The 13762-nt window shown below is 42.0% G+C and overlaps 1 protein-coding gene across 34 annotated transcripts in view; it reads right to left on the bottom strand.

Moving 5' to 3' along the window:
* The window catches only part of clasp2 (cytoplasmic linker associated protein 2), a 60708-nt gene that overhangs the window by 14162 nt on the left and 32784 nt on the right, over positions 1–13762 (bottom strand). For 10 of the 34 annotated variants that reach the window (XM_085149781.1, XM_085149746.1, XM_085149747.1 and 7 more), the window contains 20 exons: positions 10894–10967; positions 10703–10795; positions 10428–10573; positions 10174–10309; positions 10018–10088; positions 9841–9900; positions 9604–9681; positions 9226–9393; positions 8210–8250; positions 7666–7818; positions 7011–7034; positions 6623–6640; positions 5602–5703; positions 5371–5397; positions 4427–4453; positions 2595–2768; positions 2315–2359; positions 1075–1182; positions 705–767; positions 4–110 (listed from right to left, as the gene is read on the bottom strand). In XM_085149781.1, coding sequence (XP_085005907.1) covers positions 4–110; positions 705–767; positions 1075–1182; positions 2315–2359; positions 2595–2768; positions 4427–4453; positions 5371–5397; positions 5602–5703; positions 6623–6640; positions 7011–7034; positions 7666–7818; positions 8210–8250; positions 9226–9393; positions 9604–9681; positions 9841–9900; positions 10018–10088; positions 10174–10309; positions 10428–10573; positions 10703–10795; positions 10894–10967 — 1715 coding nt within the window. The remainder of the gene's footprint in view (positions 1–3; positions 111–704; positions 768–1074; positions 1183–2314; positions 2360–2594; positions 2769–4426; positions 4454–5370; positions 5398–5601; positions 5704–6622; positions 6641–7010; positions 7035–7665; positions 7819–8209; positions 8251–9225; positions 9394–9603; positions 9682–9840; positions 9901–10017; positions 10089–10173; positions 10310–10427; positions 10574–10702; positions 10796–10893; positions 10968–13762) is intronic. The other 24 variants (XM_085149758.1, XM_085149762.1, XM_085149782.1 and 21 more) reach the window with 20 other exon arrangements.

Here is a 13762-nt window from a genome sequence, read left to right as displayed (position 1 = left end):
TACCAGCGCATCTGCGAGAGCCTCTTCTACATCTGAACCAGTGTTCAGGACCCTCATAGCGCTGACTGAAGAAGAGAGACGGCTTGACTGACTGATTCCAAAACCTGATCCTGCAGACAGAGAGAAGAAGGATGGACAGAAATATAGCAGAATAAATACATTAGCAAAACTTCAGATTAAAACACGTTTGCACACACTCAGCACTCGTCCACAAATGATGTCATTCTCCTGATCATCCATTCGCTAACTTTCACACAACTCACACACGCGCGGCACTTTCCCACGAGACAACCCTGTAAGTTGATGCGATGACGCGTTAGGTGACATTGCAGATGGCACTTGGGGGTAAAAAAGCATGATTGACATAAAATGCAGGAGAGCATGTTGACGTCCCTGTGGAGGAGGGACGCAGCTAAATAAAGAAGACAAAGAGACACTGATAAAAACCAGCAGAATGGTTATAAACTGGCAACTGAACGGGCGGAAACATGCGATTCCACTGGAGAGCCCGACATCCTGGAGCAGAACGTAAAAAAACAAAACAAAACAAAAATCAACTGATGGACGACGAAAGAAACGGGCTGGTAAAATGTGGGAGATGATGAACTGCAACTAAAAGAGAACAAAAAAAGAAAACGCAGAGAGAAAATCAAGTCAAGTGGTTGGGTGGGTGAGGGACGGAGAAAGATGTACTCAGCCTTCACCTGCAGCCCCAAAAGCATCAGGTGTGTGAAGAGCTCCGGTGGAGCGAGAGTAGCTCCGCGTTGCTGCAACCAAGATTAAAACACACACACATACAAACACACATATAGAGTTTAGGATTGACAACTAAGACCACACAAACTCACACTTATCGAGTAGTGCATGAGAATAGAAAGAAAGACTGAAAAACATAAAGGTGTTATTTCTCTACTTTCCTGACGCATGTGTGTTTGAGACTTTTTTTTCCAGATACTGGATTCAATTTTAATCTAAAAATCAAAGAGCTAAGAGTAAAGCTTCAATACAGTCAGACTCTTTTCCTCGGATATCCTACTAATTCCTCTCGGGTATCTGTCTGCTGCTGCTACTCACCAAGAGGTGTGAAGGAGCGTACGGGGCTGGTGTCCCGGCTGCTCTCTCTGCTGGCCTCTCTGCTGCAGCCCTGACTCATACTGGGCCGCGGGATACGACTGCCCCGAGCTAACGCCACCCAGGTAACAACCACGGAGTGCAGACAGAAAAGAAAACGGAAAAAAGGAAAGGGGAGAAAAAGTACACATAAAGAAAGACATGAGCAGTGACAAAGAAGTCAAAGAGGAAGGCACGTGCATAAAGACATAAATAAGACAGAATAAGAACAGGTGACAAACTGACAAAAACAAGAAAAATGTGAGCACAGGTTTTTTTTTTCCCCTCTGATGTTTAAGAAACCATCTTAGAGGTGTGAGCGCATATTATTTAAAATGACTGCGCTGTTATTTCACTGATTAGAGCTGAAACTATCAGCTAATCTACTGGTATCACACCCTCAAGAGTCTAAAATCTTCCAGTTGTTTCCTTTAAGAGAATAAAAAACTCTAAATCTTAACACTGAAACGAACAAATCATTCACGTTTTAAAGACAAATTTGGGTTTTCTATCAGAGTTTATGTAAACAAATTATTAAAATTTCTGCACATTTAGTTTCTTCTATTCATCTAATAGTTCTTATTAACTGATTTTACCTTCAGAAACTGATCACCTTCAGAGATGTCTGATACACACAGGTGCTCAATGTGTCTCTTTTTCTCACACACAAAGACAAACGGACAGAAAAAGTGATTGAGGAAGAGATGCAGCAATCAAGCGGGTGGCTGAGGGAAAGGGCTGTGTTTCATTCAGCAGCACTGCAACTTCGCTGTTCATTGCTCCGCTTCAGCATCCAGCTAGCAAATCAGAATTAATCACGGGCTACCAACGGTCTACCGAGCAGAGATGAAGCGTCGCTGATCCTGTGTGAAGCTTTCTTCAACCAGCCACTAAAACAGGTTAGTAAGGAGAGGGGGAAGGTAGGACTCGTAATCCGTGAACATGTGCTGATCACAGGCACCCATCACCATAACGACACAGCCAAGACAGACAAGTTAGAACGATGGAATCTATGAAGCTGAGGCAGCAACTGATGATGGGAGAGAGGGACTGCGACGGCAGCAGTGATCGAGGAATTTTTATTTTTTTAAATCATGGATAGAAATGGTGTAAGGAGATGGAGGTTATAAAGTGAGGATGAGAATAGGCACATTGAGGTGAATTGATGGGTAGCACAAGGGTCCAGTCGAGGTCGAAGCCTTACCTCCTCTGCTTGCTCCGTTGTAGATGGAACTAATGCTAGAAGGAGCTACGAGACAGAAGCAACAAGGACAGAGAAAAAGGAGAGGAGCAGAGGAAGAAAAGGAGGACAGGGAGCAGGAGGGAAAAAGGCAAGTTTAGATCCACGTTTACAGGGAATCACAGAGACTGGTCATCTGAGTTTGATGGCACAAAATATCACCCAACACTTGAGCAGTTTCTAAAGCAGGCACAGCTAATTTATAGAAAGACAGTATTAGTTCAAAGCATGTTAATGCACTCACCCACAGACAGGCGGGTGGGTGATGAGTCTCTGGAGCAGCCCTGGCTGCGGGGGATGCGGCTGCGTCTGTGCCCATCCCCGGTGGATCCAGCCAGCACCCTGTGAGCCCCGGTGCTCATGGTGCTCAGGGTCGTGCTCGTCAGCACGCGACCAGGGGAGCCGCTCCGACTACCAGCTTCAGAGAGACAGAAAACAGAGATTATCCGTGGTGCATGGGACATTTATAAAAAAAAGCTGTAGTGACACCACCCCTCTATAACGTGACAACTTCATTAAAACAAAAAAGAAAAGAAAAAAGAAGTGATCAGTTTCTTATACCAACAACTGGCAAAGGTAGTTGGCAGCTTTTCAAGCACATGTTGGCATTTTATGTATATCGAAAATACACATCACTAGGGAAGGATTTCTGGAGCCAGCAGAGCTACAGTGAGTTCAAATTCTTTCAAATTCATTGAGAAAAAGGGTAACTCATAGGTAACTGTCATTACTGGATTGTAATTTTGAATTTGTATTGAATTTAAATTGAATAACAGTCTCAATTTCTCTTCCCGACGCATCTGATCTCCCAAAGCTAAGGCCACAGTGTGTTTCTTTCTACAGTGGGTCATTTTGCTATAAACTAGAAGACAAACAGTCCAGCAGAAGAAGCTCTGCAGTGCTGGAAATGTGAAAACAGATGCTTGGGAAACAAGCTCCAGTGCTCAAGACTTGAAACCGACCTTAAAGAGGACCTATTATGCTCATATCCAGCTGTGCAATGTTTTGTTTTTAAATTCTGAATTGTGTGGCTTTGGTGCTGCCTTCAGTTCATCCCCTGTTGGAATCAAGCAGTTTTATTTGCTTCAACTTTATTCTGACTGGCTGCCCCTCACAAGCAAAAGGTTTGACCACCAGCTTAGATGTCATAGAGATCCAAAAGGAGTTGGAAAAAGAATTCTGAAGCTCAGTATTTGGAGCAGCCTAAAGCCTGAGCTTTTGGCTTACAGGAACAACTCAGAAGCTGACCTCAGTATTTCAAACTTAGGCCATGTTCGATGTGAGCACCCACCATCACAGCAGATTAGACAATGACAGAAAGCAGGAAAAGCATAACAGGTCCCTTTTAAATTGATCTCTTTAAGACTAAAAATGAGCACGCAGACCAGATTCTCTCTTCTTTCTCTCAATGAGAGACAAAAGCTAATCTAAATGCACACACACAGACACACACACACAGAATCACATAACCTACTGAACTATGTGCTAACACCTTGTGACACATAACTAAATAAAATGGATCTAAATGACAAAACTGTGTTTAAGTTGTTTTCTGTGGAAATATGATTACTGCACAAAGAGTTTTGATATCCAGTAGCTGATAAAAGATGTTATAAGTAATGATCAACTCGCGCTGTCTGACAATTTCTTAGCTTGGATTTTTTAAGTGCCGATAACCTAAAATCCCCAAAAAACAAAACAAACCCAAACAAACTAGTGATAAGATGGTGAAAGAAAAGTTATTGAAACCAAACATAAGCTACAAAACTGTGAGAATTACTAGCTTGGAATCTAATGATGTGCTTACATAGAAAAAAAAAAGAGTGACTTTCGACTTTTCATTGTGTAACACAGAAATGCAGAAACATGAGGCTCCCAAAGCAGTGTATTTCGCATGGTAACAGCATAGCCATGTTATAAGTCTGTGACTACAAATCCCAGCATGCCTAAGCCAGTGTGGGTGAGACTCTCAGTGACCTTTCTGCGTGCACGTGAAGATAGTGAGGTTTGGGAAACAGAGGAAAGAAAGTACAGCTAAAGAGAGCGGGGTAAAAATAAGTAGCGTTGTAATCTTACCACCGACAGGGGTAGCAGACTGAGATCCTGAGCCATTAAGCCCATTGGTTGGGAAGAAAGGGGGAAAAGCAGAGGTGAGGGGGAAGGAACAGCAGATTAAATCAGATGAATTATGGGTGTTAGCGCAAAAGAAGCGTCATGGGAGTTTAAAAAAATAAGAGTACGAAGGGAGAGGATCCTGGTGGTCCATACCAAGAATGAAGGCAAAGCTGAAGCACTATGTTGAAATAATTCCATTGATTAAAGAGAAAACAAGTACTGAAATGTAGCTGAAGCAAACACACACACACTTAACCAGCCGCAGATGACAGACTTGGGAAAGCAGTGCATGTTGGGACAATTCACATAGCATATGTAAAAAAAGAAAACCTGTTTAACAATGAGGGAAAAATGGTTTAAAGTAAATATACTGAGCCATACCCTCACACACTCACGGAAAGCTTTCCAACCCTCTTAACTCCGATTTGGTCCTCAATCTAAATATCCAGATTTAACTGGTGCACTGGTTTGTGGCCCAATCACTGTCTGATTTTAAACTTGTCTCCAAGCTGGCCCCAAGCAGCATATCAGCAGTTAATGTCTTGGAGAGCAGGTACACACGCAAAAAACACACACACAGCTGCCTAATGTGCTGCAATATAAGAATAGCCCAGAGGCTTGTGTCTCGTATTTTTAATAACCTGAATAAAAGCCAGAGCCAGGCTGGAGAAGCGGAAATGAACTGTTCACCACACCATCCTCAGTGATGAAACACAGCATGCAGAAGAAACACACACACACACACACACACACACACACACACACACACACACACCCACCCATACGCACACGCACACGCTCTCCTGTTTACACAAAACACCCTGATCAGAATGAGAGCGGGTGGGTCACCATTCCCACTGTGATACAGAGATAGACAGGCACACTCTGACACACGGACAGAATACCTGGTGTGCAATCGGATTCGTCGGAACCTGAAGGCACAAAAACATTCACATGGAGCTTATCGTCACCGTGGAGGCAACAAGTTAAGAAACTCCACAAACAAAAGTTGAGGAACCGCAAATACTTCTACAAGCTTACTCTCTCATCATTTCTCCTGTTTTACCCAGACTGTTTCACTCACAGCTGGCTTTAAATTATGCTCTTTGTTTTGGCTGATGCGAGGAGGTACGTACGTTGCGACTGGGACACCATCTTGGTGCGGCTGCGTCCTCTCGAGTCCACCTGACTCGACACGGTGCTGGCAGTAGACAAAGGCTGCTTGGTACGCACACGACCTGCATGCAGGTAGAAGCACAACCATTAAAAACAACCCCAAAACAGACCTGCATTTTACGCACTAATGAAACTAGTCGCACACAGTTTGCAGCTGAATGAAGCGCAGAAACTAAGAAGCACTAGAGCTGATGAAAAGCCACTAATACTGAAAGCTGCTAAAGACTGGACCCTAAACTCAACATTCACATTCAGCCAGGTGCAAACACAGATGAATACAACAGGGATGCTTCAGTGGATTAGAAACCCGCCTCAGAAAAGAAATACCTGAAAATAACCAGTTAAGTATTTGATAAGGTATTTTATTATAGACTAAAATGATTTAATGATTAAAAGGGTATTTAAGGGAATAATCCATTAATCTATCACCAACCAATTACTTTTAGAACCCACTTTATAATAGCATTCACATGTCCAAACTCAGTGGTTAAAGGGGACCCATCATGCTCGTTTTCAAATCCATATTCTTTTGTTTTATCTCATTTCATACTCCGTTTATACTCTTTCTGAAACAAGCTGCCTTAGCTCCACCCCTTTCAAGTTTGAAGTTACCATATTTGGGATAACATACAGAGCTAAGAGAAGGAAAAAAAATCTGAACATTTACAGGATGCTGAAGCTTGAGTTGTGGGCTCACAGGGGTTACTTGCACATATGCTGACCCTCACTAATTCAAACTAAAACCATGCTTAAAAGAAGCATCTACCATAGTAGCAGTAAAAATAACACAGGAATATATCAGAGAGCATAATGGATCCCCTTTAAGCAAAGTCACTTTTCTGTTTTAACACTTGTTTATTATTATTATTATAAAATCGATCAAACACATAATTGTTGGATCCAAAAAGACTAAAATCAAAATTTCCATCTAGAACATCCCTACAAATATGCACACAAACATCCACCTAACCACAGTCTTACCATTGTCTGATTTGGTTCCTATAGACAGACAAAAAAGGAGCATGTTTTAAGTATCACAGTTCACCTTCTGTGTGCAATATTCAAGCAGCACATCCTTATAGTATCCTATAAAACCTCAACAGCTGAATGATACAGTTTAATGTGAGTACAGATGGTTAGACAACTGCCATATTTAAAATAAGATTAAGCTTTAGTAAAGCAGAAGATGATTTTAGATGTGTTAATATTTGATCTATGCTTCTGTGAAGAGCGCAGTCATAGAAATGAGGTTTTGAAGTTGACAGCAGGGGGCGCTGTGGCCACACACTGTCACAACTGAGTTAACATGGACTGCATGGAGTGAGGAAAGGGAAAAGAGCAGAGAAGAAGTGGAGTGAGATGATCTTACCATCCGTTTTATCAGAGGCATCATCTTTAGTAGCAAAGAGAAAGAGGGGGAGGAAAAAAAAGGAGACAAATGACAGGAAAACCCCCCAAAAATAAAATGGAAAAAAAAAAAATTACAGAAATTATACAAAGGGAAAAGGGAAAACGAATAATGTGAATAATAAATGTCAAAAGAAAGTTGAAAATAAGAAAAATAGAAAAAGATGAAATACAAGAGAAACAGGAGAAGAAAGGAGCACAATGTGAATTAGTCACATAACATCTGTTTATCTGAGAACCGTGCAGATGTAGGGATCGACATCAAAAATGTAGAGACAAACTGACACAGAGGACAATATCTGGATAGAGAGCATGCATAGAGTATATCTACACACAAGCACACGAACAGGCAAATGAGCAGGCAGCAGGAGAGGAGAGGAGAGGAGTCAGTGTAAGCGCTAAAGTGTTTGGGTCTGGACGTCCATCCTTCTGTTATGCAGAGTCAAGCTTTTATACAAGATGACGTACTTCTTACCTCAGTCTGTCAAAAACTTTAAAAAAACGTCCTCTGTACTGATCTGACGAGACTCTTTATAGTCTGACTTCCAGCTGATCACATGCTGACCTACGTCTCCACTGTCTGAATAAGCATCTAACTTGACTGGCAGAGCCCTTACCCAGTGAGGAGTAGGACCCCGGGGGCAGACGGCCCGCTCCCCCGGTTTGTCCGACGTGCCGGTATTTAGCAACTGCTGCTGCGTTAACATCCACGTCGCTACGGGAACGCTGCAGGGAGGTCGATGACACCCCACCCTTTGAACCCGCAGGGACTGACAGGACAGGAGGAGCAGGAGGATCGTGTTGGAGAAAGGGTGGGAGGTGATGGGATATATATATATATATATACACACACACACACACCACAAACACATGCAGGCACAATACTATACAAACACAATATCGATACCATACAGAAAAAACAAAATTGGGCAGACAAGTATACGCATGTGTACGCGCACATGTGTGTTGTACGATAAAAACATAACAGGATGTGATTGCTCATGGGAGGAGACAGGCTGATGTAAATGAGAATGAAGGGAGATGGTTTTTATAGGAGCTGATGTTTGCCTCATTGTGTGTGTGTGTGTGTGTGTGTGTGTCTGAGCAGGAGAATATGTGTTGAAGAAGGCTTGTGTGTGTGTGTACATGTGCTCGACTCACCTCGCCCCGGTGCTGCTGACCATTTAGAAGTCAGAGGCCGACTGGAAAAAAAAAAAAAAGGGAGAAAAGTAGGTCAGTATATAACAACGCAGTGAGTAGGTCTTAATCATGATCAATATACATTTTCACTGATGTGTGGAATTGAATAAAACAGCTTTCTCAAGCATTGTTAAAACTCCAACACTAAAAACACTAAAGAATAAATGACATTGGACTCAAAACAGACAAATATCCATTTTTCTCATGAAACAATTACACAGGATCTGGGTACCTCTGCAATAAAAGCTTTTTATAACTCTTTATTATAAAATTTAATAATAAAGAGTGAAATGCAGTGTAGATGAATAGCTTTAGGTTCCTAGGATTGCAGAGAAGACATCATGGTCAAACAATTGTATATTTAAAGGGGGCAGAAAATAACTTTCACATCTATATTTTCACTCTTAGACACTACTAGAGCAGCTTTGCATGATTCACTGTTCAAAATAATGCTTTGGTGCAGCCCCTTAATTCATCCACTGCATGAAAGGTGTTGTAGCTTCTCTCACTTCAAGCCGCCTTTGAGCAAAGCCAATAGGTTCCTAAAACACACATTCGACCCCTGCCGCAACCGAATCACCCTCCTGCCAACAGTGATGCATCACAGAAGGAGCCACTGTTTCACCAGACTTGGAAGCAGTTTTTTTCCCTCAGGCTTTGAGTCTACTGAACTCATTCTCTACACATCTCCATGAACAACAGTGACCTTGTGTTTCATTGGTTATATGAATGGGCACTCTGCTTTAATTCAGGATTAAAGATAGATAAGATAATGATAAGTAGAGGAAAAATAAGCGTATGTGTGACAGACGTCAGAAAGATGTCATCTATGTATCCGACAAAGATGTGTAAGATAGGAAATGAATAAAAAAAAGTCAAAATCACTTCTATAATTAGTGTCATCATTAAAAGAAGACTTAAAGTAAACATGCAGGACTGAAGTTATCTATGGAGGGACGGTGCAGTGCGTTCATTACTTGAGGCTCTCTTGAGATGAAGATGAGGAGCGGTCACTCTGGGGAAGTGAGGCCACGCTGCCAGAGCTCTTCAGGCAGGACTGGAGGGTCCTTTGGTATGAAGGCTCTAAGGAGTTGTAAAGAGCTTCAGCTTCTGCTGGAAAATGGTTCCTCAGACCCCAGTAAGCCCTGAAAGAGACAGAAGAGCAGACGAAAACAGAGGCAGAGATGAAGACAAAAAGAGAAATGTACGAGGGAGGATAAAAGTTGGTTTATAAAGGGGGGTGGATGGAGCAAAAGTGAAGAATCTGGGGGATTCATAAAGGAAAAAGAGGGTGGTGAGGAATTTACCACCATTTTTTCCCCCACATAATGTGTTTTTCAGTATGTCTGTCTTACTTGCGAGCCTCCACTCTGGCCTCTGAGTCGGCATCTCGAATTCCTTTTTTGATGCTCTCAACCAGGACTGCAGTGTGTCTGAAACAATAACACAAACGGACGCACAAAGAGTGAACCAGCCAGTCTGAAACACATCTGGAAAGCACATTAATGGGAATCCGACACTGTGATGCTTTTGCATTTATGAAGTCAGTATGACCATCACAGCTTTCCTCTGAAAAACTGATGAGTGCTCACCTTTCTAGTGAGTGGGTCTGCCATTCCTGTAGCAGAAGGTCCAAGAAATCATAACAGCGCCTAAAGAAAACACACAAAAAACAATGTCACATAACAACATCTCCAAATGTATTTTATGTTCAGCTGATGCTAAGCTTCTTATTGTGGTGTTGACATGAGGGCCTTTGCTAATCTCACCTTCTCACTGCTACAGACTTGGATGTGCAGTTACTGGTTATCAGGGGGATGAGTCTAGGAACGTGGGTGTGCTGCAGAGAGGACAAGCAGCACTGAGCAAAAGTACACCGCAAAAGCCCAAAAGCACTGATTTAATTACGTGTTTATAAAACTCACCCGTATGATGATTCGGATAGCAGAGACACCAGAGGTGGCCATGACTTTGGCACAGTTGGGAATGAGGTTAAACAGGACAGGAACGATGGCTTCCGCTCCGTGGTCAAATTTATTCCCCAGCACTGATGAGAGGTGGCTGTAAGGAGACACCAGAGAACGCTCAGATGAAGAAACCAAACACGAGCCTTCAAACTCGTGCTGCAGTGTGATTGTGTTTGCTGCATATATATTTGGGTAAATTTCTCAACACTCACGCCACAGTGATACAGGCCTCTCGGACCACTTGTGAGCGCAGGTCTTTAGCGGACAGTTTGAAAGCACCATCTAGTAGCCGTAGGTGCTGATAGAAGCAGTCGTAGCTGGCCGCGCCTGCCACCAGCAGGGAGCGAATTTTCTTAAGCTGTTAAAGAGGTAAAAAAAACAAAAAAGAAAGAAAGAGGGAAAACAAACAATAACATATATTATTCATTACATTTTACTGACCCAACTTCAAAATTATTTTCTGAAACTTGTTACTGGATTTACTGACAGCGTTGGCTCTCTGGTCCCAGTCGTGTTTGTCATCAGAGCAAATCTCACGGATCTTATTCAGGTTGTCATCAAGATCTCTTGTTGAGTAGATCTGCAACACAATGACAATCTGGTTTTTAAATGCCTGTATTAGTAAATGATGAAATTAATGGGTGGATTTGTTTTATTATATTTTGTGTGAATTTGTACCTGGACAGTAGGGACATCTGTAAAGGCTTTTATGAAATCCTCTTCATCAACTGCCCCGGCACTTTCCTTGGACACTGGGAAGAAAAGAAAATCAGAACAGAGTTGATTAAAATGCAAGTGTGTTCATTTAAATTATAATACATCCATATTTAATCATCCATGAGTCCACAACCCTAAGGCCAAAAACACCTTGGAAATAATGGATGGAGGGACACGCAGAAGAAATACTAGAAATGCCCACGCCTAGTCACTAGGTCTTTTTTCTGTTTTGTTTTTTTTCTTTAAAAACACCCACAGTTAGTAGAGACTGATACAACTAATGGATTGATGATTAGTGGGAGGATTCAAAGGGTTCTGGACTGGCAGGTTTTGTGATTCTGCTTAAACTAAAAAACAAAAAAACAAACAGCTACTCTTACAATTATCCACACACACACACCACTGTGAGCAGACTCTGTTTCTAATGGACTTCCTGGCAGTAATGGGAATGTAAATCATCTCTCTCTCGGGGCTGTGGACCACACCTCCTATAACTCCTACACTGGGGAGGCAGGGACAAGTCAGAAATAACAGACAAGGGAGGAAGAGACAAAAGGAAAAAGAGCCAAGGAAGGAGCTGAGAGTAATCCTGGAAAAGAATATGAAAACCATGAGATCAGAGCTGCTACTCAGGCTAGCCAATCATGGAGCACAAACATGGGAAAAGGAAGGTAGAAAAGCATCTCTTCCTTTTTTCCCCCGGGCTGGCTTGGATATCAAGCTGCACCACAACGACATGTTATGTCAAAACTCTACATGGCCCTTAGAGATCTTGGAAAAATCGATGCAGCCGGCTGGCTAGCTCTAGCCAATATCCCCTGTCTGTCACGGATGCAGCCTGATCATGAAAGCCACCTAGCAGAACACCAACACCATCACATTTCCAATTAGTTTTATTGCAGGGCATGCCGTCAGAGTGAGCAGTTATAGATGCAATAAAGCATATTGTCATTTGTGTAAACAGACCTGGGAGATCATAATGTGGAAATATGAGTATTAAAAAAAAAAAAAGGTGCCGCTTTGATTGAAGGCTTGACATAAAGCAGCCATCTTGACCTTTTACAGAACCAAGGATGAGACGCCTGTTCTTTACTGATACAGGATTTATCAAATACTGCAACTTACTATCACACCATCTTTCTTCTTTCTGTCTGAGTGTTGCTTTCGTGGTGTGCGAGTGTGTGTGGGCGTACTGCCGTCTAAATGCAAATTCACACAAAAATTGACAGATTCCCATAAAAATGGATAAACGGAAAAGCAAAGCACCAGAAATGTTTCAGCTGCTCCCCACTGAGATGTATTTTCATCGAAAGTGCTTCAGTTGCTTTAATCACTCACTGGGTCTCATGTTGAGAACAGATACGATTCTGTTTTAATTAATGTGTGTTTCTATCCAGGGTCATTCCTCAAACGGTAACTATAATCAGAAAACACTTTGACGTTTTCTCCATTGGATTATTGCTTCTGTTACTCTACGTCACAGACATGCTTGAGTTTTTCAAAGTATGATACTGATACTCAACATTCTGAACAATTTTGGCTTGTTGAAACACTTAAGATTTGGGGATTGGGTGCCTGATCTTTCATGAAATGACCCTGCGTCATTGCAGCACTAAAGTGATCAGTGTGCTAAGGCTTTCAAAACGCAGGAGTCTTGTTGCTTGCTGCTGTGCCAACTACCAGAGCTGCCACTGCTCTGCTAACGTGTTGCTGATGCCACAACTTCTGTGTGAGAAAATTGCAAATTTGAGCCAAAAGTCACGATAGGCCTCTCCCTCCCTACTGCATTGAACTTACCAAGATACAGGTTTTTGAGCTGTAGCCCTGTGTGTGCAAAAGATACTTGTAATGCACCTTATTTAGCTTCTCACAGTCAATCCATAATCAATAAGGCTGTAATGATCTAAGAGGGAAGAGATCACAATCTGGTTTTTCCATGCAGCAGAGCAATGCATTCAGACTACCAGTGTATGTGTGGATGTGTGTGCCTGTGTGTGACACAGATAGAGCAACAGGCAGCATGTTCCTGAGAGCTTCCTACTGAAATAATAAACGACGGGAAAAATCGATACATGCAAAGAGGGACCATCTGAGTAAACTACAGATATGAGACAAATAAGTATCAGAGAGGAGAGACAGATTTCAGAGGACATACAGGGGTGTCTCTTACTGCACCCTGTGGCATGCTTACTCATGTCTTTTGCTTCTTGTAATAGCTGTCAAAGTCACTGTCCTTATCCTGTTAACAACAATTCTATACCTTTACTGACAGTCTACATCCAATCAGGCATCCAAAACAAACTAAAATTGACCAACAATGAATTATGAGGACAGTAAAGGTCATTCCCCCCCCCCCCACCCCCCAGACAAGAAGCAACGCATCTTAAATTCATTATTTACATTGTTTTATATACTGTAACACCAAAGCTAAGAGGGAACGCATATGTGGACCGTGCTCATTTCACAGCTCACAAAATACAGATTAAAATTTATTAAGAAGACGAAAACATTGTCTGAATTAATCAAAAAATGTCACTAAGGCACCAAACAGCTCCGGTCTTAACCAGCAACGATAGGGTCTAATTGTGGTGGGCTACAAGTAATAATACTCATAACACCAGTCAGTAGTTATTAAATGATATCAAACCCACATCTAAGAGACAGAAAATAGTCTATATTAGGTTTATAATACATGATGTTACACAAATATCTCACAGTGCAGGAACACAGACCAGAGAGTGAATGTTTCTCCTTGCACCTTAACTGCAAAGAGAGGTATAAGTAGCTGTATGTCTCAGTGCTTATATATAGTTATAAGGAGGGTGGATCA

Source organism: Neolamprologus multifasciatus, chromosome 22 (genome assembly GCF_963576455.1).
Source record: "Neolamprologus multifasciatus chromosome 22, fNeoMul1.2, whole genome shotgun sequence".
Classification (NCBI taxonomy): domain Eukaryota; kingdom Metazoa; phylum Chordata; class Actinopteri; order Cichliformes; family Cichlidae; genus Neolamprologus; species Neolamprologus multifasciatus.
The sequence above is the reverse complement of the archived record's forward strand: the minus strand, read 5'-3'. Positions and strand labels throughout refer to the sequence as shown.